Source organism: Eleutherodactylus coqui, chromosome 2 (genome assembly GCF_035609145.1).
Source record: "Eleutherodactylus coqui strain aEleCoq1 chromosome 2, aEleCoq1.hap1, whole genome shotgun sequence".
NCBI classification, from domain to species: Eukaryota; Metazoa; Chordata; class Amphibia; order Anura; family Eleutherodactylidae; genus Eleutherodactylus; species Eleutherodactylus coqui.
Genome location: NC_089838.1, coordinates 219,251,835 through 219,279,141, shown reverse-complemented (window position 1 = coordinate 219,279,141; position 27,307 = coordinate 219,251,835). Strand labels below are relative to the sequence as shown.

The following is a 27,307-nucleotide window of genomic DNA, read 5'->3' as shown; positions in this document are numbered from 1 at the left end:
AGAAAAGTTGCAGGATGGGAGAAGATTAGGGGTGGTAGATTACAGCCAGAACAATGGAGGAAAGTTTTGAAGGACAAAAAGGGGGCTCTGACAGATAGGGGGGTGCTGCAGTCTGCTGAGGCATGGTATAGAGTAGCAAAAGGGATACACGAGCAGAGTTGGGTGGAGGAGGAGGTAAAGGAGGGGGGGGATGTGTATTACTTGTATCATGAACAGTGTAATGCCTTTGTGTCCACTATACCCCCTCCCTATGATGGCGGCCATTCCTGCTGGACTTGCCTTGTTTGTAATGTTCAAAATCCCACATGGCGTGAGGTCTGCAGTAATTGTGGGGCGCCCCGCCCCTACCGTGATGTTACTTCTTCCTTTGTGTCCACTTCTAGTGTCGGTAACATCACTTCCGGTCCCTCCCCATCAGGGACAGGACCTGGCCCCGCCCCTTCCTCTGGCAGCCATCTTGCCTCACCTGGCCCCGCCCCTTCCTCCGGCGGCCATCTTGCCTCACCTGGCCCTGCCCCTTCCCCCGGCGGCCATCTTGCCTCACCTGGCCCCGCCCCTTCCTCTGGCAGCCATCTTGCCTCACCTGGCCCCGCCCCTTCCTCCGGCGGCCATCTTGCCTCACCTGGCCCTGCCCCTTCCCCCGGCGGCCATCTTGCCTCACCTGGCCCCGCCCCTTCCTCCAGCGGCCATCTTGCCTCACCTGGCCCCGCCCCTTCCTCCGGTGGCCATCTTGCCTCACCTGGCCCTGCCCCTTCTTCCGGCGGCCATCTTGCTACACCCGGGAATCCTAATTCTCTGACATCCCTGTATCCAGTGCTGCATGCAGATGGCTCTTTTCATGTGCCATCCAACACTGTGCCTCTATCCCTAGAAGGCACTGTAGAACAAGCTAACCAGTTCAATTCTGGCAGCCTTCCCCTCATGATGTTAGGGGAAGATGGTTCCCCGAGCGTTGCCCCTGCCTACGGACTCCATCCATGGGCAGATCCATCCCCCGCTAGTGCCAATGTAGCCCGTAGCCTCCTGGGGGAGTTCCAAGGAGTACAGAGAGATATCCGAAGTGCGCAGGACCGCCTTGAATACTTCATTAACGCAAGTGGAGACCAGCGGGCCCGGATGCCAGGGCCCGCACGTTTAGCCCACAGCCAACAGCCTCCCAAGTCCGCAGGAGTCCGGCTTCCAGCCGATGCTCCTGTGTTGTATGTTTCTTTTACTCCCACTCAGGCGTCTACCCTTAACACCAGTCTCCCTGACCCGGAGAGACAGCCGATGCCTTTTTACCGGAGACTGGTGCAGATTCAGAAGAATTTTAGTGCTACCTGGAAGGACCTCCAAGCCCTTACTGAAGTTAAAGCAGGAGACACCTACTGGCCAGTGATTGAAAAGCACCTGGACCCACTGAAGGTGGAGAGCGACGTTACATATGAATCCGGTATCCAGTTCTGTGAACAGATCAAGGTGTGGGCCCAGGATCGTCTTGCAGATCAAGCGACCACCATCCAAGACGTCACCCAGGAAAAGGGGGAATCTGTGGAGAAGTACCACACTCGCCTGATACAGTTGTTTAATGACCTAGGCTTCTCCACGCAAACCAAAGCGCATGCCCAAATGCTTTCATCTGCCTTTGTGTCAGGACTTCGTGAACCCATACGGAAAGGCCTCATCACATCTCGTCCGGAATACAAGACATTGTCCATGGATACGCTGTTACTGGTAGCAAAGGGGCTAGAAGGGAAAGGACACACACTTGCAATGCTGGCAGAGGACCCATCCCTGCAGAGATTCCGGGTGCCACAGCCTGGACAACCAGATCTGCGTACATGCTACAATTGTGGTCGCCCTGGACACCTCCGCCGTGACTGCCGCGCTCCAAGAAGGCGACGTTCCGGCCAAAGTACCAAAGAGCAACTTCCTCCCCCACCTCCTCCAGCCACTGACCTTCTACAATAGGACAGTGGCAAGCCTGCGTCCATTATGGCCATGTCTCAGCGGGATACCAACATTGATCTGCCGGGTCCACAAGCCCAGGTTACCCTCTCCGTTGCAGGCCGTCCCACTACCTTCCTCCTGGACACAGGTGCAGCCAGAAGTGTGATTAAGGAAGCGGATTTCCCTTTCAAGACCCTGCTGGACAATGTCGAAATCTTGACCATGGGCATAGAAGGACGTCCTACCTCTCACCGCCTTTCAAAACCCCTACGGATTGGCTCTCTCCCTAATGTGTTAGCACGGTTTGTAATCCACAAGACATCTCCGCTAAACCTGCTGGGAGCAGACCTGCTATCCAAGCTACAAGCCACCATCACCTATACCGAGGATGGAGGAATAAAGGTATCATCGCCTTTGTCGGAAGAAGATACGATGATTCTGGCATCAGAACCTTTACTCCTTGCAGTCAGCACGGAAAACCCTAATACAGTGCCGGCCGATGTCTTCCAGCGAATTCCAGATAAACTGTGGTCCAAAGGCCCGGAAGACATCGGTAAACTCCGAGTGCCACCTGTGGTAGTTAAACTAAAACCTGGAGCCAGCCTACCACGTCGGCCGCAGTATCCACTCAAGATTGCCGTCTCACAGGCTATCGCAGGGCAAGTGAAGGCACTCTTGGAAAATGGGGCACTCATACCCTGTGAATCTCCCTGCAACACCCCGTTGTTTCCAGTAAAGAAGAAGACACCCAAGGGGATGCCGGTGAAATACCGTATGGTGCAGGACCTCCGAGCAGTGAACGAGGCCACCATTTTGGACACACCCCTTGTGCCTAATCCACATACCCTGTTGGCGGGGGTACCGCCCACCGCCACATACTTCACAGTCGTGGATCTTGCAAATGCCTTCTTCAGCATCCCGTTGGACCCGTCCTGCCAATTTCTCTTCGCCTTCACCCATGATGGCCGGCAATATACATGGACCGTGATGCCTCAGGGGGCCCAGAATTCTCCAAGTCAGTTCGCGAAAGCCATTGCGTCTATCCTCGCACCATGGCAATCTGAACACACTACGGTGGTTCTCCTACAATATGTTGATGACCTCTTGCTGTGCGCTGATGACCTCCCCACAGCTGAGGCGGCGTCGGAAAGCCTGCTTTACTTCCTGGCCGACCAAGGTTGCAAAGCATCTCTATCCAAGCTCCAGTGGTGCTCCACTTCGGTGGTTTTCCTTGGTCACTGCATCACGCAGGGGGCCAGGCACCTCACCCACGAACGGATACTGGCAGTCCAGAGGATACAAGTGCCAAACTCTGCGCGGGCGTTACAGGCTTTCCTTGGCCTAATCTCCTACTGCAGATCATGGATCCCAGAAGCCTCTCTACTGATGCAACCTCTGTACGATGCTTTAAAGACGGATCCATTTCTTCTAGGACCAGAGGCGCTTGAAAGTTTCTATCTTTTGAAGACAGCCATCTCCACAGCCCCTGCATTGGGCCTGCCGGACTATAACAAGGACTTCCACCTTTTTGTCAGCGAACGGCAGGGACATGCGACGGGTGTCCTTGCCCAATCTCACGGCCCCAGAATGAGGCCAGTTGGCTACTACTCTGCACAGCTAGACACAGTAGCCCGAGGAGGGCCCTCCTGCCTAAGGGCCGTTTTTGCTGCTCAGGTCCTGTTGGACAAAACCTCGGACCTTGTTTTGGGACACGCTTTGATCGTTCAAGCTCCTCATGACATTACGGCCATCCTCAATCAAACGCAACCAAAACATCTTTCGGCAGCAAGACACCTCAGACTGCAATGTTCGCTCCTCCTTCCGGATAATGTGACTCTACGCCGATGCCATATACTCAACCCCTCCACTCTCCTCCCACTTCCTGAGGGGGGTGTAGAGTCAGAAGAGGAAAAAGAAACAAATGATCCGGGGGTGCCCGAACATGATTGCTTTGAGCTTATGAAACAACAAACCTCACACCTACCTACTGTCCTAGATACCCCACTGCAGAATCCTGAACTTACAATTTTTATTGACGGTTCCAGGTACGCGGACAGCAAGGGAAGGTTTCACACGGGGTATGCAATCACTACGGAAGACACCATCCTCCAAGCTCAGAGACTGCCTTCAACGATGTCTGCACAAGAAGCAGAACTGCAAGCCCTGATTTCAGCCTGTAAATTGGCCAAAGGGAAGACTGCAAATATCTACACGGACTCCAGGTATGCTCTTGGAGTGGCACACGACTTTGGACTAATATGGAAAACCAGGGGATTCCTGACGACAGCTGGTACTCCAGTGAAACATCATGAGGCTATCGGAGAACTGATGGATGTGCTACTTCTACCTACCCAAGTGGCTGTGCTGAAAGTCAAGGCTCACGGAAAGTTAAATTCACCAGAAGCTAGAGGGAACTATCTAGCTGACAAAGCAGCTAAAGAAGCAGCAGCAGGTCCAGACGAAGGAAGTGAGACTCGAGTGGAGGATCAGCCAATGGAAATGGTCGCTCAGACGGGACCAGAAGTGTCTACCACCCCAGATGTAAGAACTCTTTCAGAAGCACAGGCGAGAGTTACGCCAGAAGAGCTGAAAATCTGGGAAGATAAGGGGGCTACCAAAGACAGAAGAGGGCTGTATCAAATCTCAAGGAAACCCTGTCTTCCAAGATCTCTGTACCCGGCAGTGGTACAATGGGCTCATGGACCCACGCATTTATCCAAAATGCTGATGAACGCCCTCATTCAGAAGTACTACGTGGCCCCTGGAATCTCGGTTCTGACTGACCGATACTGTAAGTCGTGCGTTACTTGTGCGGAATGTAACCCAGGACGTATGGAGAGGGTTCCTGCAAAACACCTTGCCAGACCCATGTATCCCTTTCAACGGATCCAGATTGACCACATCCAAATGCCAAAGAGCGGGCGATACGAATACGCCCTAGTAGTAGTAGATGTCTTCTCCGGCTGGCCAGAAGCATACGCAGTGAGCAATATGACTGCAAAGACTACTGCTAAGAAACTACTCTCAGAACTCGTCTGCAGGTTCGGAATCCCAGAGGTCATCGAAAGTGACCAAGGTCCAGCGTTCACTGCCAACGTCACCAAAGAAATTTGGCAGGCCCTTGGTAGCAGTCTGCTGTTCCATACACCTTACCACCCCCAGAGTAGTGGAAAGGTAGAGAGACTTAATGGCACACTAAAGAGCAAAATGCTCAAAATGACGCAGGAAACAGGGCTACCCTGGACAGACTGTCTCCCAATAGCCCTGTTCAGTGTGAGATATACACCCAGGGGGGATCACGCACTATCTCCCTATGAAATCCTGTTTGGGTCAGCCCCAAGGTTAGGTTGTTACTACCCCCAACAGTTACAACTGCAATCTGATGTGTTGACTAAGTATGTGACTTCCCTTGCCAAAGAACTAACCAGGGTCCATGCACAGGTGTTCTCTTCCATTCCAGATCCAGAGGCGGACACCGGGACCCATACCTTGAAGCCTGGGGATTGGGTGTATGTCAAGAAGTTCCTCAGGAAGCACTCCCTCGAGCCTCGATTTGATGGTCCCTACCAGGTGCTTCTGACTACTGCCACAGCTGTGAAATTAGCCGGAAGACCCACCTGGATCCACGCTTCCCACTGTAAGAAAGTTCCAGATCTGGGAGACCAGGTCTAGTCATGCTGTGGACATTGTTTTGTTTGGGACTCGTCAGAGTGGGAGGTGGGTCCCGAGCAGTAATCACGAGAGAGGAGGGTGGCAACTGGAATCCTTGGTCGGAGGAATATGAGGGTACTGTTACCTTTTGGTATAACTCATCCAACACTCAGGTGGCCACATATTCCTTCGACTATTGTACTGTGGTCCCGTGTCTAAAAACAAAATCCCACCATGGGCCGGATTTAGCCCGATCCAGTTGGCTATATGACTTGTACACCCTGGGAATTCAATATATTTGTGTTACTGATAACGTCTGGGGAGAAGACTGTCGCTATTGGGGATCAGTGGGATGGAACACAGGAACAGACTGGTCCTATAAACCGCGAAGTGCCGTAAATAAAAAAGATAAGAGCGGGAAATCCCTAATTAGTCGTATGACCCTCCTTAAAAATAATAAGGATAGTGGGAACTGGAAGGCTGAACTCATCATGTTGCTTGGCTTTAATATGGTTCTTACACTAACCATAGAAAATCCAAGCCCGGGAGACGAGGGGACTTATTGTTTGGGGACATACCGGTACGGGAGGACAGATCCCTTAGGGAAGTTTAAAATAAGGGATATGGTAGATGCTCCCGAATGGAGGCCTTCACCTAGCCCCGTGCCTATATTTAACCCCCTGCGCCCCAAAATAAAGACCTTGACGAACATGATGGCCATAGCCGACCCTACCTTTGAAGACGTCATGACAGTAGAGACTGGCTACTCTGACCAGAATCTCTGGTTAGAGTGGATGAGGTACAATGCCAACAAGAGCAACAAGTCTAACTGTTACGTGTGCGGTAGTGCCCGACCGCACTTGGGGACGGTCCCACTGAATCTCCCTGTAGATGTTGAAAAGTGTTTCCTTAGTCTCTTCACGAACGTTTCCACCAATCACACTGTTTGTGAGAAGTGGAAAAAGGAATACCCCATAATCACCCAAGTGCCTCGCCCTGGGGAGAGTATTACAATCTACCCCGGAAACTACACCTGCTATGCAAACCGACAAGGGGGGAGATTTTTGGGGAACTTCACCAACGGGTATTGCTCCTCCTACAGTACACTGGGAGGGGAATGGACGCAGAATCAGGTCCAGTCCTTAGGAGACGTTTACTGGCTTTGTGGAGACATGAGGTTGAGGACCCGTCTGGAAGGTAATTGGACAGGGGAGTGTGCCTTAGCAAAAGCCCTTATGCCCCTCCACATCCTGTCAGATAACGTTGAGGATAATGAGGTTACCCCCAATAGTTATCATAGAGTGAGACGAGAGGCTCCTGGCGGTAGTTTCGATTTACACGTGTACATTGACGCCATAGGACAGCCAAGGGGGGTACCTGACGAGTATAAAGCTAGAGACCAAGTTAAAGCTGGATTCGAGTCCATTTTCCCAATCATTACGGTAAATAAAAACGTTGACTGGATTAATTATATTTATTATAATCAGCAGCGATTTATAAATTACACCAGAGATGCCTTACAGGGACTAGCTGACCAATTAGGACCTGCCTCGACTATGACTTTTCAAAATAGAATGGCTTTAGACATGATTTTAGCTGAGAAGGGGGGTGTCTGTAAGATGATAGGGGAGACTTGTTGTACCTACATCCCAGACAATACAGGACCCACGGGTAAAGTCACAGTTGCCATTAAAAAGTTGACTGCACTATCGGAAGAATTAAAAAGAAACTCAGGGATAACTGACCCTTGGGACCAGTACTTTTCATGGATGAGCGGGTGGCAGAGAATTCTGGTGCAGATAGGCATTGCTGTTCTATGTGTACTGATTATCTTTTCTATTCTAGCCTGCTGTGTTGTCCCCTGTGTCAAAAAGACCTGTGAAACAGCTGTTGAAAAAGCCGCTCCCACAATGAGTTTACTGGATGCATCCCCAGATGGAGTGGACAAGTCCTACACCCCCTTGAAGACTCTAAATCCAACCTACAACGCGCTCCAGTTATAGGGTCAGACCACCCTCCTTGGAATTACGAGTCGGTGACTACGGGGGACCCAGGCTAGCTGTGGTCCAGTCGCAAGGGCTGTGAAGAACCCGTGGTTGGCTTGGAGAGCTTACCTTGGTATGCTCGATGGGCCTGCCTAGATTTGGGACCCCAAGGAGGGTCACCCGCAGATGATTGTGGAATTACTAGGGAAAGTTAGAGAATAGACATTTCAAGGGGGGATTGTAGTAGACATCATGATTAATATAAAATGTCTATTGATTTATATAAACCCAAATGTATTTTGTTGTTGTAATGACTTTTAACTCTGGAGTTTGATCGACACACAATCTAATCATAGTATTTAGTAGACAATGGGATGGTGAAGGATGTCTGATCTAATGTTGACTAAGTACATAGAAATTGCACAAGAAACCTCTAAGAGTTAAGGGCTATAGTGTTATGTGTATATCCTGTGGTCAATACTGTGTGTTTACCTAGCCCCCTTCCACTCTTCAAACACAAGCTAGTTGACAAATCATTTGTCAACTACACAGAATTCCTTAAGGCTGTCTGCATGCTAAAGAATACAAAGTCCATACCTTGGCGGACGTGAGGACGGGAGGGTAGGGAGGCGGGAGACTCTGTATAATCTAGCGAATAAGAATATATATATGTTGGTGATGTAATCTGTTAAACGCCCATAAAGGGCAGGTGTTATCCTTTTTCAATAAAAAGGCCTGTCTGGACGTCTCTGCCAGAAGAGCCATTTTTAACATGAGATTCATACCTTGTGTTTGACTTGGTCAGTGTGCGCATACTGCTTCCACACAATTAGGAAAGCTGCAGAATACCCTGAAGCCTGCTGGAGAAAACCCTATTCCAGCTCAGAGGGAGGGGTGGCGGTGCGGGGAGTAGCAGCGGGGAACAGGGGGGAGCCCTCTCTCTCTCCCTCCCCCCCCCACTCCCCGCTGCAACCCCCCACTCACCCACGGCGCCCCCCGAATCTTTTCGCCCGAGTACGGAAGTACTTGAAAATCGCGGTGCTCGGGCGAAAATGGGGCGTGGCCGAGTACGCTCGCTCATCTCTAGTTTTTAACATTACAAAGTATTACTGACTTTCACAATAAAAGAATCACACGATTTTATCGCAGGTAGCAGCGATCCGATGCAAGATCATTCTCAAGAAAAAGCATCGCTGACGCTCAAAAATAGCAGGAACAAAGCTGTGATACTGACAGAATTTTCATGTGAAACTGGCCTAAGGGCTTCTGCAGATGAACATATGGGCAAATACGCTCGCCACAACGGAGGGTATTTGTGTATAATCTAGGGTTGGAGATGGCACTAAATAGGCTGCTACGTGTGTGCCAGTGTATAGTTATATAATTGAATGGCTATTTAAAGCCAAATTAGAGCCATCTGTCTTCTTGTCCCTGCGTTGTACTATGGGTCATATCCTCCCTAGCTTTTCTCATACGCACAATACATGAGAACAAATTAATTGAAATCAATGGCTTTGCTTTGTTACATTTTATGGGCGTGTTTCACGCACGCAAAAACCTGCACAAACACATTTGTCTGTTTAAGCCCTAAGTGACAATCCCTATGGCTACATCTAAAAAAGCATAAGATAGGGAGGTGAGAACAATAAAGAAATAATTGAGGGAGACTAAACCATAAGACCAAAAAAACTGGGTATAGCGCTCACAGGATCCGGGGTATAAAATTCAGGGACTGACAAGAATAAAGTATAAAAGTCCCGTCTTTAATATCATGCTACGAGTTTCGTTTATCAAGCCTTTTTCAAGCAATACAGAAAAAAAGAGGTGCCCATATGTATATAGTATACAATAAACAGCTCCTACCTTGCCAGACACCAACTGCATGAGAGCCGGTGGTAGGAGTTTTTAAGGTTTGTTCTGCCGAAGCGCGTTGTAGGTACATAGGACTCCCCAGGTGGAGAGTCCTTCTGTTACCTCTTTAATAAACTGAGTCATTCTGACCGCACAGATTGGATGTGGACCTGGTTATACCCGACATAGGACGCAAGACCTACAGCATTATTATACAAGGCCTTCCTGGACCAAGAGAGGGGGGAGATACTTACCTGGTGTATACTGGGTTCCTCCCCTCTCCCGAGTGACTACAACCCATTTCACTTTTGCTTGGAGCATATTAGAACTCTTCTTTATGGCTACATCTACATATAGCGGATTTTCTGCATTTTGGTGCAGATTCACATCAAAATCTGCACCAAAATCCGCATGTCGCACATGGATTTGACATCGATCTTGGAATTTGATGCAGATTTCACGCCCTCATTTGAAGAGGAGAAATCTGTACAGACAAGTGTCCCGGCCCTACTGCGCGTCTACTGACTCGAACTCACAGCATCATGGCGGGGGCAGGATACTCAGTCGTAATGTGGGTGCAAATATGTCCCTGATATAAACTTGTATGCAACAGATGACTAATCTACAACATCACAGTCATATCTTAGGAGCATAGGCGTACCAGTAGGGGGTGCCGGGGTCGCAACGGCGACCCAGCCCTTGTGCTTTAGGGGGCCCAGAGGCCGCCCTCCTGCATATACAGGTTACTTTCACTTTGTACTGTCAGCGGCTGCTTACTAAGTTAGTGCGGTCCGGCCGACAGCACAAGCCAGAAGGAGAGTAGGTGAAGGGAGGGGTGGGACTTGGAGAGAGGACAGGGGAAGAGGAGGGGGGTGGGGGAAAGAGCAGAGAGGACTTACTGGCACACAGGCACAGTACAGCAAGGCATCGAGTGGCCCAGAGATGATGTCATCTCCCTGCTGACACCTGCTCTCCTGAGCAGAGAAGTAATCCGGACACCAAGGTATGTATCTATCTATCTGTCTGTCTTTCTATGTGTCTGTCTAACTATCTTGCCTAGTCTTATATCTATCTATCTATCTATCTATCTATCTATCTATCTATCTATCTATCTATCTATCTATCTATCTATCTATCTATCTATCTAATCTATCTATCTATCTATCTAATCTATCTCCATATCTATCTAATCTATCTATCTATCTCTGAATTGCTCTCATATCTATGTATCTATCCATCTCTCTCTCTTGGGCCTCATGCCCACTTCCCCGCACGGATTTCACTGGTGAATCCCGCAGTGAAATCCGTACATGCCCGTGGACATGGAGAGAGAAAATACATTATACTCACCTCTCCGGACGCTGCGGGGCTCCTCTCTGTGCTGGCCAGATTTTCTGTCTTTCGGTCAGCGGACGTGCTCGGCACGCCGGCAGCGTGCCGCATGCACGCGCACCAATATTTTAAAAAATGTCCTGTTCTCCCGCGTATCAGCGGCACAGTACAAAAACAGCTGCGGCTGTGCCGCGGATACACACGGCTTCCATAGGCCTCAATGGAAGCCGCGGGAGCCGTCCGTGTGGCAGATCCGCAGGAAAATGGAGCATGCTGCAATTTCTTCCTGTGCGTGTGACCCGCAAACCAGGAAGGAATTCCATCTGCATGCTTTTAACTGCCCTACCGATGCCAATGCATCCCTATGGACAGCAAGATGCACGGATCTCCCGTGCGGATTTTATAAATAAAATCCGCATGTGGACATTGGCCCTCAGGCATAGATACGGGGCAAGAGGGAAATAGGACCTGGGGGGGGGGGGGGGGGCTGAACTTTTGCACCCAGGCCCCTGAGCCTTTAGGTACGCCCCTGTTTAGGAGGGAATGCTTTTCCCTCTAGATTGGGCACACTTCACCCCAGAATTGGTGGGAGAAACAATCTGTGTGTAAGGGCTTATTCACACCAGTGTGGTGCCTGTGTGTATAACTGACAGCACAGCAACTGATTAAAGGGGTTTTCCATAGGAAATGTCCTCAGTAGCTGATCGGCTGGAGACCCCAGACGATTAGCTGATCCGGCTCTCACTGACAGCGCTACAAATGCACAGGGGGTGGAGCAGAAACCACTGGTTGGACCCCAGTGTAGTGGTCAGCGCTTGTAACTGCAGGGACAGGTCTAATTGAAATCAATGGGAGGTGTACATGTACCGTGTTTCCACGAAAATAAGACCCTATCATATAATAATTTTTGCTCCAAAGGAGGCACAGGGTCTTATTTGCAGGGGATGTCTTATATTCATCTAGCAGGTGCTGTCTGGGTCCCCCCTGCTGCTCTCTGGCGCTCTGGCAGGCTTCCGTGCAGTCCTCAGCTCCAAAAGAACATCTCTTGCTGGTAGCTGGTTTTGAAAACACCCGTCTCCAGCAAGCGATTGCACTGATTGGTTCTCGAGCGCCGCAGCTCAGCCAATCAGAGTCAGCGCTCGATGAACCAATCATAGCCATTTAATGCAATGCTGTGATTGGCACCAGCTCCGATTGCTTCTGGAGCATCGTGCCTCAACCAATCAGAGCAATCGCTTGCTGGAGGCGGGGTTTTCAGTTCCTGTTACGAGCAAGAGATGCTCTGTTGGTGTTGAGAGCTGCACGGAGTGCCGGAAGCCAGCGGGAAGGACCCCGACGATGCCTGCTAGATGAGTATTGCTTTTTTTTTCCATGTAGCATAGCCAGGGCTTATTTTCAGGGTAGGTCCTATTTTCAGGGAAACACAATAGTTACAAGCGATCAACTATACGTAAGAAACTGATGACTGTTATAGGGCAGTATAGTAATAGGATGACTGTAATAAGATAGGTCGTCAATAGTATTTACCCTGGAAAGCCCCTTTAAAATAAACAGAGCTATTGAAACATGCCATTTTTTTTTCAAGGAATGACAGCAAAACCTACATGTGTCCATGCTCACATATAGCAGAATTGCCCATTTAAGTAAAAAAATTGTGCAAACCCCCTCAACCCCCCTCCACACGCACACACAGAAGACCGTTTTTATTCACACTAACCACTTCAAAGCAATTCTAGAAAAAAACGGGCCTCTTTCAGTTTTTTGTTTAGAACATGAATAAAAAAAAAAACAGCTGACACATAGACCGCAAATTGAGCTAAAAGACTGAAACATGAACACATACGGATGTCCCATGTGCATACACACGAAAATTGGTCTGCTTTTTGTGCATTGAAATAGGACACACTCGTCTGCATAAGGTTAGTTTCAAATGGGGGAGCGTGATATTGGGCCGTGAAACCTGGCCGATATAGCGCGCTCACACGAGAGTGTTGTAAAACGCTATGAGCCAGCGTATTGTGGTGTATAGGAGCGATTTTTCACTGTGCATGACAGCGTATCTCACAGTCTGACTTGTTTCTTTCTTTTTTCCTGCTCTGTCGCTTAGCGATGTTGTGTATAAATGCTACACAAATGCAATGTAATTGCGTATATACAGCGTTTATTACACGCCCATAGAGAACAATAGCGCTCTATTGCGCGTAATATGCTGCAAAATAGAATACGCAGCATTCTTTTTCCACTTGTATTATATGCAATGTATATACACAAGTGTGAACGGATCAGTGAATTACGCTGCTTTGAGCCTGACCGTATACAGATGTATAATACTTGATGCTGTCAGATAAGACAGAAGCATGATCTATACTAGGGACATACTCAACTGCTAAAATGGCTGTGAGATCCCAGTAGAAAGTAGTGCGCAGCCTACAGCTTGTTTTTAGTAGGGGACGCGAAGAAAATGAGTTCATAGCATAGTGAAGCCTGCCATCTAGTGGTGCATGTTGGTTAGTACGTTTAATAATTAATTTACGTTTAATTTAGTATTTTAGGGCGCCTACCCACTGGCGATTTTTTTTCCTGTGATGCTAAATTGCGTTTTGCGTTTTTTCTGAAGAGCAATTAGCATAGAATGTGTTCTTGTCCATTTGGGTTTTTTTTCCGTTTCGTTGCAATTTTTCACATAGGAACTGTCAGTTGCATATGTCTCCTTATTTTTCTCTTAATGCACCCATGATTGTCAATGGAAATTAACGAAAAAGGCGCAAAAACGCTGTGAAAAAGGCGCGAAAAACGCTGCGTTTTTCACGCACGAAAATCGGCAACGCCAGTGGGTAGGCGCCCTTATCCTGAGTTCTAGAACTTTGTACATTAAAGAGCTGCTGATTACTGAGAACACAAACAACTTGGTTTTGCCTTCAGAAAGCGTATTGAGAGTGCTGAAGGGTAATGTAGATCTAACACACAAACCAGTTCTGACATAACGCAAGGCACTTGTCAGCTGCTTAAAGAGGACCTGCCATGGGCGAGCGCGATATCGGACTCTGAAACTCCTCCCACTATTGCACTCCGAAACATGCAATGTCCTTGCGAATGTGAGGTATTTTTCTTTAAAAACGACTCCCATCAATGCAGGTAAAGTAGTGGTCCTGCGCTGCGGCTTTCAGACTTTCAAGTATTAACCCATTGTTCTCAATGATAAACCACGCATCGCACTCACATGCAGCTCACACACTGTGCAATGAGATTTTTTTTTCCCCGCACTACGATGCATTGTGGGAAAAAAATTGCTCATGTGTATGCCCCTATTCAAAAGAATAGGGTTCATATTCATGTATCTCACAATGCACAAATCTCGCACCATTATATTGGCTGTGGTATAGCGGCCTTAGTAAATGCATGCATCCCCATGAAATAATTCTGCATCATCTTCTCTCATATTTCTGAATTGCATTGTTCCTCTGTTACCTTGCCCAAATACATGCGCACACGGCCGTGTGAAGAAGCCCTGAGAATTGCTGCCACACCACCCTCCCCTTTTTCCTCCCTCTGCTCTTTTAACATGGGCATCAATCAAATGTTTAGAGTTAAACTCTGGGGAAAATGTTGGGGGAGGAGCTTCAGACTAATGGCGCATACCAGCACATAATGTGTGCAGGTTCAAACCCCAGGTCTCTTCCTTGGGTGCTCAAATTTTATTTAGTGGTCCAAAATAATATCCATGTAAATTCAGCAGCATCATTCAGAGCTATATGTGCTCCCTTGTGCTTACCTGTTGTACATGTCTGTGACTGCGAGAAAGATCTGAAGAGGCTGGAGTGTCTTCCCATGTTGCCAATTGCGGGTTATAGTATTGGTGGTTTTCCCAGCCGCCCTGGGCCCGAGGCCGGTGATCCACACCGTCCAAATTATAATATACTGCACAAAAAGCTGCTCTCTTTAAATCGGCTGTCTGCACTAACAGGCAGCAGATATGAGAGGAGGGTGGTCATGTGGTGCTCTCAGCCGCATTGCGCTATTCTGTGTCGCGCTCTTCCCAGCTGCACAACCACGCTCTTCCTATCAAGAGGCACTGCTGGGCCCTGCTAAAATTTTGTTGCCCCCCTTCTCTTTGTGGCGTGACTGCTGCTGATTGCCAGATGTTGTAACCTCACAGAGTGCTGTAAGTTGCCGTTTTCTTTCCATGGCCACCTAGGGCCATCAGAAGAGCCCCAGCGCTGTCATGGCTGATTGCCTATGAAGACATGCCTGTTGCATGGCTTGATAGAACGCCTGTCAGATTGCTGTATAATGTAATACTATGGTATTACAGCAATGGAATTACATTGTACTGCAGTCCCTATAAGGACTACAAAAAAATGTGCAAATCAGATTAAAGGGGTTTATTAGTTATCAGAAAAAATAAAAGATAATGAAAGTTAAAAAAACCCTTTTGCCATAATTTATAATTTTAAAAAATCATATTTGATATTGCTGCAACCATAAAAGTATGATCTATCATATTCAGGGCTTATTCACACAAGGCCGATATACGCTACTGTGTGAAGCACGGGCGGCCTTAGCTCTGCTAAGCTGTCTTCCCCTTCCCTCCACCTCACCGACTCTCTGCAAGGGGAGCAGGCAGGACGGGCGGGAGCTAGTGTGCGGAGCTTAGCTCTGCCCCCATCCCACCCCTCCCATTGCAAACAGCAACAAGGGGCAGAGAGGAGAAGAGAAAGGGTAGGGAGTTTAGCAGTCACGCTAGTAAGCTCTCTCCCACCTCCCTTCTCCTGCAGCTGTCATTGGCTCCCATAGGCGTCAATGCAGCTGCTGCCATCAACGTGAAAGCACTCCGTTGCATGCTCTTACGCCACGGAAATACGCCCCTGTGCGCTGATGCATTGTAAGCCAAAACCACATGACCTGCTTGTTGACAGTGTCCAACTGTTTTACTGTTTGCATTGCACAGTATGAGGCCCACAGACTTTCTATTTGCTAACGACCCTGTTTCTTTGAAAATAAGGCCCACCCTAAAAATAAGACCTATCTGTTTTTTCAGGATTTTCAAGGAGGCTTGAAACATAAGCCCCACCCCAAAAAGTTAGCCCTAGCTACATTACATTAAAAAAAAGGAATACATTACCTAGCAGACTCTCTCCAGTTTTCTTCCCCTGCTCTCCAGAGCTCCGAGGCAATTCTTGCAGTCCTCCGCAGCCCACAGAAGATCACACCCTGGTTACGGGATTCATAAATCCACCTCCAGGAAGCGATGGCCCTGATTGGTTCTCGACCGCTGCACCGCCAAGCAATGCAGCGCTTTATGAACCAATGCGATGGCTGTGATTGGTTCATTGAGCGATTCATTGATTAGCTGAGATTTATGAATCTCATAACCAGGAAGCGATCTTCTGTGGACGGCCAAGAACTGCAGTAAGCGTGCTGAAGCTCTAGAGAGCAGTGGGAGGGACCTGGACTGAGCCTGCTAGGCAAGTATAATAAGACATCCCCCGAAAATGAGACCTAGCGTCTCTTTTGGGGCAAAAATTATTATAAGACAGGATCTTATTTTCGGGGAAACATGGTACGTGGCTTGAAGGCGGCTTCGAACGACCGTATTTGCGAGTGTAAAATATACATGCACAATGCACAGTGAATAGAATGCATTGATGTTGATTGTTTCAATCTCCTGAATGATTTTTGTGCACGTTTTACTAAATGCAGTGTTATCTCAGTCTTTTATGTGTTTATTCAAACTCCCTTTGTCTAATATTATTTAGAGATCAGAAAACAATACATGTGACAAATATGCAATTATGTGACCTGTGGAAGGGGGTAAATACATTTCCTGCACTGTAGACCCAACCGCTGGATCGTTCTACTGTTATCATTTTTTTTTTCCTGAACTTCACACCTAACGAGTTTTAACCAAATATCACAACATTACAAAGGTTATGTAAAGTTTAGAGCTTGAAGTGCAATGTGAAAATGTGAAGAGCAATAATGAGCGCTGTTACTAAGAAAAGGGAAACGTGTGAGTGGAGAATACAACATATGAGTCCTATTGTTATGATTGATAACAATTGAAAACTCTTTCCAAGGGCTCTTTCCTGCTGTGGGGGCGGGGGAATTTAAGCTCATTATACTGTATGTATCATGAAACGGTTTCTCAACTCCTGTATTTAATGATAAGATTACTTTTTAAAAATGTCATTTTGAATATATATTAGTGTTGGAACCCTGGAGAACATGAACTTACGTGAAGGGTTTACAACAGCACCCCAAGAGCCCATGTGACATCAGCAAACTGCAGAAGGACAACAGGGTCGCTGTGGCTGTATCACAAGGCCGGGCTCACACAACCGTGTCAGTATAGTCAATCTCCCATTGGTGGCCAATTTTGCAAAATATGTGCGCAATAAAAATCGCAGTATGTTCTATTTTGGCGCATATTATGCATGCATACACACCAAGATAATACATGGTTGGCAATGTCACTGCATACTTGCTGCACGCGTGCCTCTCGCAGGTGGTATGCTGCGAATTATGGTCATGTGACACGACCAAAATTTGCGTGCCGCTCATCACCATGTACTATTGTAGCGTGTATGCGCACATAATACAAGACAGAACATTCTGCGATTTTTCTCACATATTTCGCATAATTAACGTGAGCAGCTGCCTATGGGAGATTGTTGCGGAATACGCTATAACATGTGAGCCCAGCCTTACCAAAATGTGGACACTATGACTAGTACTGTAATGGGCAAATGTGCTTGACAGTGGGATGGAGGCAATCCTATCTGGCCATCAAGAGGAAAGATGTCCTGCCAGAAGTTGGGTACAGAAGAGAGGAGCCAAAGATATTTATGTGTTAAATTCTGGTAAGTCATAGTCTCCATGATAAAGAGGGCAAGATGGAGGAGAAAGGGGGAACGAATGAACAGAATCAGACGAAGCATTTATATATATCAATTAGCCATAACATTAAACCACCTATAGGTGAAATGCTGACATTGATTATCTCATGACTAAGGCAGCTGTCAATGGGTGGGATAAATTAGACACTACGTGGTCAGTTCTTAAGATTCATGTGGTGGAAGCAGAAAAAATTGACAGGCATCACGTCCTGAGCCACTTTAACAAGGGCCAACTGGGTCAGAGCATCTCCAAAATGGACGGTCCTGCGCGTGTTTCTGGCCTGCAGTGGTTAGTACCTACCAAAAGTAGTCTAAGGAAGAAAACCGGCTACAGGGATACGGACACCCAAAGCTCGTTGAAGTGTTTGGGGAGTGAAGACTACTCATTGGGTCCATTCCCACAGAAGAGCTACTGTAACACAAATTTCTGAAAACGTTAATGCTAGCTATGACAGAACACACAGAGCATTGCAGAGTGGCCATGTTGACCCCTGTCCGCTACTGAAAAAGCCTACGATGGGATTGTGAGCATCAGAACTGGATCGTGAAGCAGCTTAGTTTGAAGAATAACATTTTCTTTTACATTCTGAAGCCAGGGTGCATGTGGGTCACTTACTTGCGAAAGAGATGGTGCCAGGATGCACTAGGAAAAAGACAAGTTCTGCTGGATAAACTAGGGTCCTGGCATTCATGTGGACGTTACTAGAACACCATCTACCTAAACATTGTTACAGACCAAGTAAACCCCTTCATAACAATGGCATTGCCTAATGGCCTGTGGCTTGTTGAAGAATACTCCTTAAGCCCTTGGTGACACTGGCATCATTGACTTGGTTCAGACCGAGCAGGCTCATGACCCAAACCTTCTATACACAGTGGGTGCCAGCTGTTATAAACCACAGTGGCCAGATTCAGAGATAATTCGGATTCCTACCATTAAAGGGAAACTGTCATCTCCCTACAGCACTGATAACTAGGTTATGGCGCTGTTAGAGGAGGTGAAAGAGAGCCGGGTGATGTTTCTTTTATACTCGCCTGCTCCCTGTTTCCTGTGCTGTCACCTGCTGAGCGCCAATTAATAACACAGGTCTGCGATGAAAAAATTGTAGCATATTTAATTAGTGGGTTTAACAGTATTTTTTGTGCTGATTACGGTAAAAATAGTGAAAAAATTCCATCACCCCTAAATAAGTCACAAATTTCACCTGAAATGTTCTTATTTTCAGGGTTTTTCAGGTTCGGTACACGTACGACAACGAATCTAAACTGTCTGCTAGGCGTGACCTTGACTGCAGTCAGTGGCTCAGTGTGGAGCCAGCCACTGTGGTGTACGCATCAAACAGTTTTGTGATACGGTATTTAGAAGAAATGGCTACTAGAAGATGTGTCAACTCTCCTAACTGTTTCTGTTATATTTGTGGGTCTTATACCGTCAAGAAGCAACAAAGGAACATTTCTAATTTTGTTCAGAAGGTGTATTTTGCATACTTTGGTATGTAATTAGGGGACCAAGATAAATCTTGGGCTCCCCATATAGTGTGTTCTGTGTGTGTTGAAGAACTGAGACAATGGTTTCAAGGTAAGAAGAAATCATTTCGTTTTGGAGTACCCATGGTAGGAGAGAGCCTAAAAATCACAGTGATGACTGTTATTTTTGTTCTTGCTCAGTGCAAGGTTTCAATTTAAAAAACAGGAAGGACATTTCATACCCAACCAACATACGTTCAACTATTCGCCCTGTTCCTCATGGACCTGACTTGCCTATTCCTTCACCTCCGGATACCCTGGACAATATTTTAGACTATTTAGACCAAATGTCACATAGTAGCAGCGATAATGATGACAGCTATGATCCAGGTACCAATGACCCTGAACGTTTCTCTCAATCAGACTTGAACGATTTAGTACGAGATCTGGGCCTACCAAAGGATTCAGCGGAAGTGTTAGGGTCTAGACTTAAAGAAAGACATATGTTAGCCTCCTGTGTTTCATTTTCATGGTACCGACTTAGAGAAAAGGAATTTGTCCCTTTTTTTACACAAGAGGGTGAACTAGTTTTCTGCAACAATGTACCTGGAATCATGGAAATGTTCAACATAACGTATGACCCAGAGGAATGGAGACTTTTCATAGATTCGTCAAAAAGGAGTTTGAAAGCCGTACTTCTTCACAATGGTAACCAATATGCTTCTGTGCCTGTTGGACACTCAGTCCACTTGAAAGAATGCTACGAAAATCTTGGGTTTGTTCTTAATAAGCTGAGCTACTCTGACCATAAATGGACCATTTGTGGGGATTTGAAAGTTATTTCCATGTTACTAGGTCAACAAAGTGGTTACACAAAGTTTCCATGTTTCCTCTGTTAATGGGATAGCCGTGACAGGAACACTATGTCAAGCAGACCTGGCCAATCAGAAAGGCTCTTATTCCTGGAGTTAAAAATGTTGAAAGACAAAGTTTAGTGGATCCTAAAAAGATCTTACTTCCACCACTTCATATCAAATTGGGACTAATGAAACAGTTTGTGAAAGCATTACACAAAGAAGGAGAGTGTTTCAAGTATCTTTGTGAACAGTTTCCTGGTCTATCAGATGCTAAGCTGAAGGAGGGAGTCTTTGTTGGGCCTGACATAAGAAAACTTTTAAAAGATGAAATCTTTGTCACTAAAATGGAAATGGAAGAAAAAAATGCCTGGAATTCATTTAAACTTGTTGTAACAGGCTTTCTTGGAAATAAAAAGGACCCAAACTACAAAACTTTGGTTGCTGAATTGTTACAAAACTACAAAATCTTGGGCTGCAACATGAGTGTCAAAGTCCATTTCCTTCACTCACATCTGGACTACTTTCCAGAAAATCTTGGGTCTGTAAGTGAGGAACAAGGAGAACGTTTCCATCAAGATCTAAAAGAAATGGAACGCAGATACCAAGGTCGATGGAATGTCAACATGATGGCAGACTACTGTTGGATGTTAAAAAGGGAAAATTCACAAGAACACAGCCGAAAAAGTACCAAAAGAAGCTTTGATGGAAAAAGAAAACGTTTTTACAAAGACTTATAATAACTTTGCAACACGTGTATCACTATTATGCTTATTTTAGCTAGGTATTGTTGTTGTTTTTTTTTTGCTTTTACTTCATGTTAAAATAATAAAAACAAATAAAAAAATTTCAGTTTTTTGTACTTTTTCCAAATACTTCAACTTTATTTTGCAGGCAAGCCTTACGTGATAGAAAAAAACCCATGTCATTTTTTTAATCTGTACAAAAAACTACATAAAGATGATTTAACAAAATCAAAACAATTTTTAAAAAAGTTTTTTTGCAGACCTGTGTGATCTGACTTTTTTCAGATTGCAATGCAAACACTCTCCAATAGAAGTCTATGGCACAGCAACCGGTAAAGGAAATGTATTTTGTGCAGCATGCGGGCAGCAGGGAACAGGTAAGTATAAAAAATACATCACCCGGCACCCTGTCACCTCCCCTAACAGCACCATAACTTAGTTTATAGTGCATAGCTTTGCAGCCACAGTCCCACTGACTCCAGTACCCTTTCTCTTTTCCTTCCTCTTCCCCCGTATGGACTCTGTTAGCTTCAGTACGCATTGATGGTAACCAGTGGGGACTGCCCACTTGACACATTCACAGCTCTGGGAACTGCAACCAAGAAGGACCTTTATAAGGTGAAAGGAAGGGGAAGAGGGAAAAGAGGGAAAAGAAAGAAATCAACAGGGTAGCGGCTACAAAACTATCCTAGACCTGCCATAGATTTCTTCTTCTTAAAGTCATTTTTACATGGACGAGAAAATCACGCAAGATTTGTGTGTTGCGAGACGCATAATTAATTTACGACTATGAACACCATTCTTTTGAATAGGGTCACACACTTGAGCGATTTTTTTTCCCCGCATCGTGATACGGGGAGCAAATTGCTGCACGTCCTGGAAACAATAGGCGAGCCCTCGCATCGCCCATTGTTTTCAATGGAGTCTGCAACAGCATTACACCACATGCTAGGTGCACGCAGTGCAATGCAAAGCTTCCCCATTGAAATTAAATCTTTCCATTGTGGGATCACTTCTTCCCAGAAGTGATACAAGGCAATTTTGATGTAAAAGTGCCTGGCATTCGCGGGGAGATCGCATGTTGGCAAGCGCGATATGGGGCCGTGATTCACGACCTTATATCACACTCGCCCGTGTTAAGTTAACCAGGGCCCTGCCTGCGGCTTAGTAGGATGCCAGTATATTGTACAAGTGATTAAACAATCAAATGTTCAAGTCTCCTAATGGGACATAAAAAAAAGTTAGAATTAATTTAAAGATTTTTTAATTATTACAAAAAATATAGAATATAAAAAGAGTTTAAAAAAAAACAATTTTTCCCAGTTTTAATGTAGAGATCTCAAAACGAAAAAATACATATTTGGTATCACTTAACCTATAAAAACCTGAACGATAAAATAACGCATGATTTATCGCACATGGTGAACCCTGTCAGAAGATACCCAGGGCTCGAATTGCACCTTTTTGGTCATTCCGTCCAAGAAAAACTTCAATAAAAAGTGACCTAAAAGTTGTATGTACCCCAAAAAAGTATCAGTGGAAACAAGAGCTTGCCCCACAAAAAAAAGTCCTCTCACTGCCTTAGGGCTTCTGCACACTTGCTAAATGCACATGTTTAAAACGCATGGTACAAAAATTGCAAAGTGCAAACTTGCGATGCGTTTTTATTAAACGCTGATGTCTAAAAACTTTTTAACATTAGAAAGTCCCATTGACAATTGTGTGAAAGAAACGCAGCGATATCACATGAAAAAAAAATGCGCAAGAAAAAAGCAAGTGTGCAGGAGCCCTTATTGATAGAAAAATACAAGGTTATGGGTGTAAGAATATGGTGAGAGAAACAATTAAAAAAAAATGTAATGCCTGTTTTTAAAAAGTGATACTACAACAACGACAACCAATTTGGTATTACTGTGATCATACTGACTCACGAAATACATTCAGTATGTCACGTCTACGGTATCCTGCATGCCCTAAAAACAAACAACTTTACTAACAAATAATTCAACCCATCCTGCAAAAGCAAGCCCTCATATGGCTATGTTGACTGAAAAATAAAAAAGTTATGTTTTTTTTCTTTTAAAGTGCGACGCAAAAAACAAAAACACGAAAAATGGCCATGCCCACGAAGGGTTAATAAATGCAACTCACTGAGTCTTAGCTTTTGTACTACTTTTAAAATGAAACTCCCACAGTCCATCACACAGTAGTCCTCTTTCCTTACTTCTAGCATTAGGCTGACTAGTATCCTCAGAGGACAACTGCTTCAGCTATGGTAATATCCATATATTTTGCTGAACCCCTAACGTTTAGTATAAAAGATGTTTAGACATTTTATCTAAAACATAGTTACACAGATGAAAAAAAAACAAAACACAAACAATACAGAAATAACATTTTGGGATGTTCTATCAATTTCATCCCACCCCCTGACGATTAATGTACTTGAATTGTTTTTTTTTTTACAGTAGGGGGCGCCAAATAGCTGTTGAAGAAATACCGTAAGTCAGAAAACTGGATTTTCTTTAATACCATATCTAGTTATTTCCTTTTATTCAGCCAGGCGAGACTGCCTGACACTTGGATACTATATATATATATATTTTTTATTATATATTTTTTTTAATGGGAACCATTGAGATTAATAGACCGATAAAAGATATTTTATGTGTTTTACCTGTCCTCTTGAGATGCCAACCGCAGCCGATCCGGAAACGTATAGTAGCCTTGCCTAGTATACACACCACTGCTCCATCACTTCATTGGGACTACTGGAGATAGGTAAAGCAACTATCTCCGGAAGTCCCAGTGAAGTAAATGGAGCAGTGCTGTGATGTGCAGCCACTTCTACCAGTGCAAGTCACAGCTCTCACAATATAACAATCAGAAGAAATTCATTAAAGTTTAATTTTTTTGCGATTGAGATGTCATGGCAACCTGTGGATCCCATTACGACGCCATTGGGTAGTGCGAAGTCGCAGTGCTACACAACAATCTTGAGTGGCACAACCCCTGTTGTGGCCAAAGTTGCTGTGTAGCCCTAGCCTTGTCAAGATCCTAGGTTAAAAAGGTTGTTGGAGTGCACTGTGCCAAATTTAATCAATAGCATGCAGTTTTTATGTCATTTTGGATTATCTCGGCGCTCAGCCAATCAGGGGCAGCGCTTCCTGGAGGCAGGGATTTTCAAATCAAAAATGCCTGAAGACAACTGCTGGGGACCGGGGAGTTGTCCCCAACAGTCGTTTCGCCTGTGTGGAAGCGGCCTTGCACAAGCCTTGCAACAATGATCAGGAAGGCTGTTATAATTGACTGTAGGTATTGCTGCTTTCCAATAGGTAGCACTGTGGAGGTATTGTTTCATCTCCCTTATTTGCATATTACCCAGAGGAGCATGAATGGCCTTTTAAGTCATTTTACTCATCGTCTAAATGCTCTCCCTAAGGAGAAAAGATAGCATTTCTAGCCCACATCATAGACCTCTCTCTAGCAAAGTCAGAATTCTACTTTACACTGATGAAGGGCAAAAACCCTGAAACAGCTGTATGTGCATGGAGTCTGGCTTTGCTTCCAATTCCTGGTCATTGTTGCAAGGCTTGTATAAAGAGTCTAACATTGACTTTAGGTGTTGCTGCATTCCTATAGGTGGCACTGTGGAGGTTTTGTTCCATCTCCCTTATTTGCAAGTAGCCTTAAACACAGCGATTTTTTTATTTCATTTTCAAATTTTGGCAAGTGAATCAAAACATGATTTGTGAGAATTTTTGGTGCAGTTTATGCCAAGTCTGGTAGAAACTACAGTGGATTTACTGCTCTATGGCAAAAAAAGCGCTCCAGTTGTTATAGATATACAGTATATTAAGAAATTAATAAGCACATCACTTTTGAACTTAAACATGAGGATAAAATGATGCAATGAAGTTTCACTTTAAGAAAGATTACTGCTTTAGATATTATACAGTAAGACCATGTATTTTCTAACTTTTAACATTTGAGCATTTCAGTGCTACATTATTATATACTGCTATCACATGTAATGTGTAACATTGTGTTTGGACTTAACTTTGCATAAAAGATACAAGAAATATTAAAATTTCTTGACTAGGGTGAGAGATTTACAAATGAAATAAAAAAATAGCATTATGTTAAAACGAAGCAGAAATAAATATTTAAAGGCCACTAGAATTCTACTTACAATTCCATTCTGCACACTGAACCCCAACTGGTATTTCAAATCAGGTCTCTTGATGAGGACGGTGGTGACAGGAGGACAGCTTACGATATTTAGCTTCAGTTGTGTTTGATTCTTAAGGCCCTGCAAAAGACATGAGTAAAGTAAGCTGCCAATAATCATACTGTAGATTATATTTTCTGCAGAAACTGCAACAACTCTTCCAACTCAACCCAGAGAATTCTATAAACAAAGATCAGCGATTAATGAAATATTATAGAAATTATTCTGAATCAGAATGGCCACCACTAGAGATGAGCGAATCTACTCGTTTCGAGTATTTACTCGATCGAGCACCGCGATTTTCGAGTACTTCAGTACTCGGGTGCAAAGATTCGGGGGGCGTCGGGGGGCGGGGGGAGGAGTGGCGGCGCAGGGGGTAGCAGCGGGGAACAGGAGGGAGCCCTCTCTCTCTCCCTCTCCCCCCCACTCCCCGCTGCAACCCCCCACTCACCCACGGCGCCCCCCGAATCTTTTCACCCGAGTACGGAAGTACTCGAAAATCGCGGTGCTCGGGCGAAAAAGGGGCGTGGCCGAGTAGGCTTGCTCATCTCTAGCCACCACACTTCTTTCTTCATCACCAGAAAAGAAGAGGAGGAAGAGATGGAGAAGATTAATGAGACTAAAACACAAATAGAGCAAACAAACTCCATGCAGATGTTTTCCATAATAACCCGTGAACATAGCACTCCAGCGCTACAAAGAAATAGTGCAAGACACCAAGTTTCCCCCATCTCCCATTTCTTTCTCCTTCTTGCCCTTCTCCTCCTTATATTTATTCTTATTCTACTACTCCTTCTTATTTTTCAATTTCTTCTTTTTCTCCTTCTTCATCGGGTGTGGAAGAAAAAGGAGAATGAAGTAAAAGGACAACAAGAAGAAGTAAAAGCAAGCATGGTGGCTCAGTCATTTGCACTGTTGCCTTGCTGGAGTTCTAAGGTCAAAACTGTCCAATGGCAACATTTGGATGTTGTTTCTATCTTCTCTTTGTGTTTATTCTTCCTATTCTTCTCCTCCTCTGCAGCAAAAAAGCACAAGTGTGGCGACTCAGTTGTTAGCACTGCTGCCTTACAGAGCTGGAGTTGTAGGTTCAATTCTGACCACGGACAACATTTGGAAAAGGGGTTTTAATTGATCTTTATGTTTATTCTTATCACTGCTCTTCTCATCCAGAGAAGAACAGCCAAGTGTGGTGGCTCAGTGGTTAGCACTGCTGCTTTGCAGTCCTGGAGTTGTATGTTCTGACCAAGGGCAACATCTGTATGAGTTTTTTGTTCTCTTTGTATTTATTATTGTACCTTTTCTTGTCTTGAGTGGAATGGGCAAGTGTGGTGGAAAACCGTTTAGTACTGCTTCATTGCATGTGCTGAAGTTGTGAGGTCAAATCTAACCAAGCCAACATTTCGATGAGTTTTTTATGTTCTCTTTGTGTTTATTCTTCTTATTGTCCTTATCTTGCACAATGGAATGAACAAATGAGGTGGATCAGATTGTTAGTACTGTTGCTTTACAGTGCTAGAGTTGAAGGTTCAAATCTGACCATGGGAATATCTCGATGAGTATGTAATGTGCTTGCTTTTTTTAATTCTTGTTCATCTTCTCATCCATAATGGGATGACTGAATGTGCTGGCTCAGTTGTTAGCAGTGCTGAAGTTGTAGGTTCAAAGCTGACTATGGGCAACATCAAGATGAGGTTTTAGCTAAAATCGGCTCAATTTTATTGCCCAGCCGATCATGAAGAGCAATGCTACTCATAACTGCATGTTATAAGCAAATGATTAAACACAGCAGATAAACAAAAGTGACATACATAAAACATATATACCATGCAATGCATTTTTAAAGTCTTCAGACCCTTTCACTGTTTTACATTGTGTTATGTAAAAACAAAAATCATGTTTTCCCCCATCAATCTGCACTCAATACCCCATAATGAAAAAGTAAACACAGAATGTTTGCATTGACATTAGTATTCAGACCCTTCAGTATAACAAATGAAATTTAGCTCTATGGGCTGCCCATTTTACTTGGCCATCTTAAAGATGTTTCTACACCATGAAGGGGGGTTCACCTGTTGTAAATTCAGTTGACTGGAAAATAATTTTAAAAGATACAACCCTGTCTATATAAGGTCTCACAGCTCACAATGCATATCAGAGCCAAAACAAAGCCACGAAGAGGAAAGAATTGCCTGTATAGCTCAAAGTCAGGATTGTGTGGAGGCACAGATCTAGAGAAGGCTACAATTTTTTTTTTGCTGCACTGAAAGTTTCCAAAAGTATAGTGATGTCCATAATTCTTAAAATGAAAGAAGTTGGAAACAACCAAGACTCTTCCTAGAGCTGTCTAACCCACCAAACTAAATAA

At 45.1% G+C, this 27,307-nt stretch overlaps 1 protein-coding gene across 2 annotated transcripts in view; it reads right to left on the bottom strand.

Moving 5' to 3' along the window:
• Nucleotides 1–27,307, bottom strand: part of APBA2 (amyloid beta precursor protein binding family A member 2) — a 313,956-nt gene that overhangs the window by 39,800 nt on the left and 246,849 nt on the right. For both annotated transcript variants that reach the window (XM_066592503.1, XM_066592504.1), the window contains one exon: nt 24,904–25,023. In XM_066592503.1, coding sequence (XP_066448600.1) covers nt 24,904–25,023 — 120 coding nt within the window. The remainder of the gene's footprint in view (nt 1–24,903; nt 25,024–27,307) is intronic.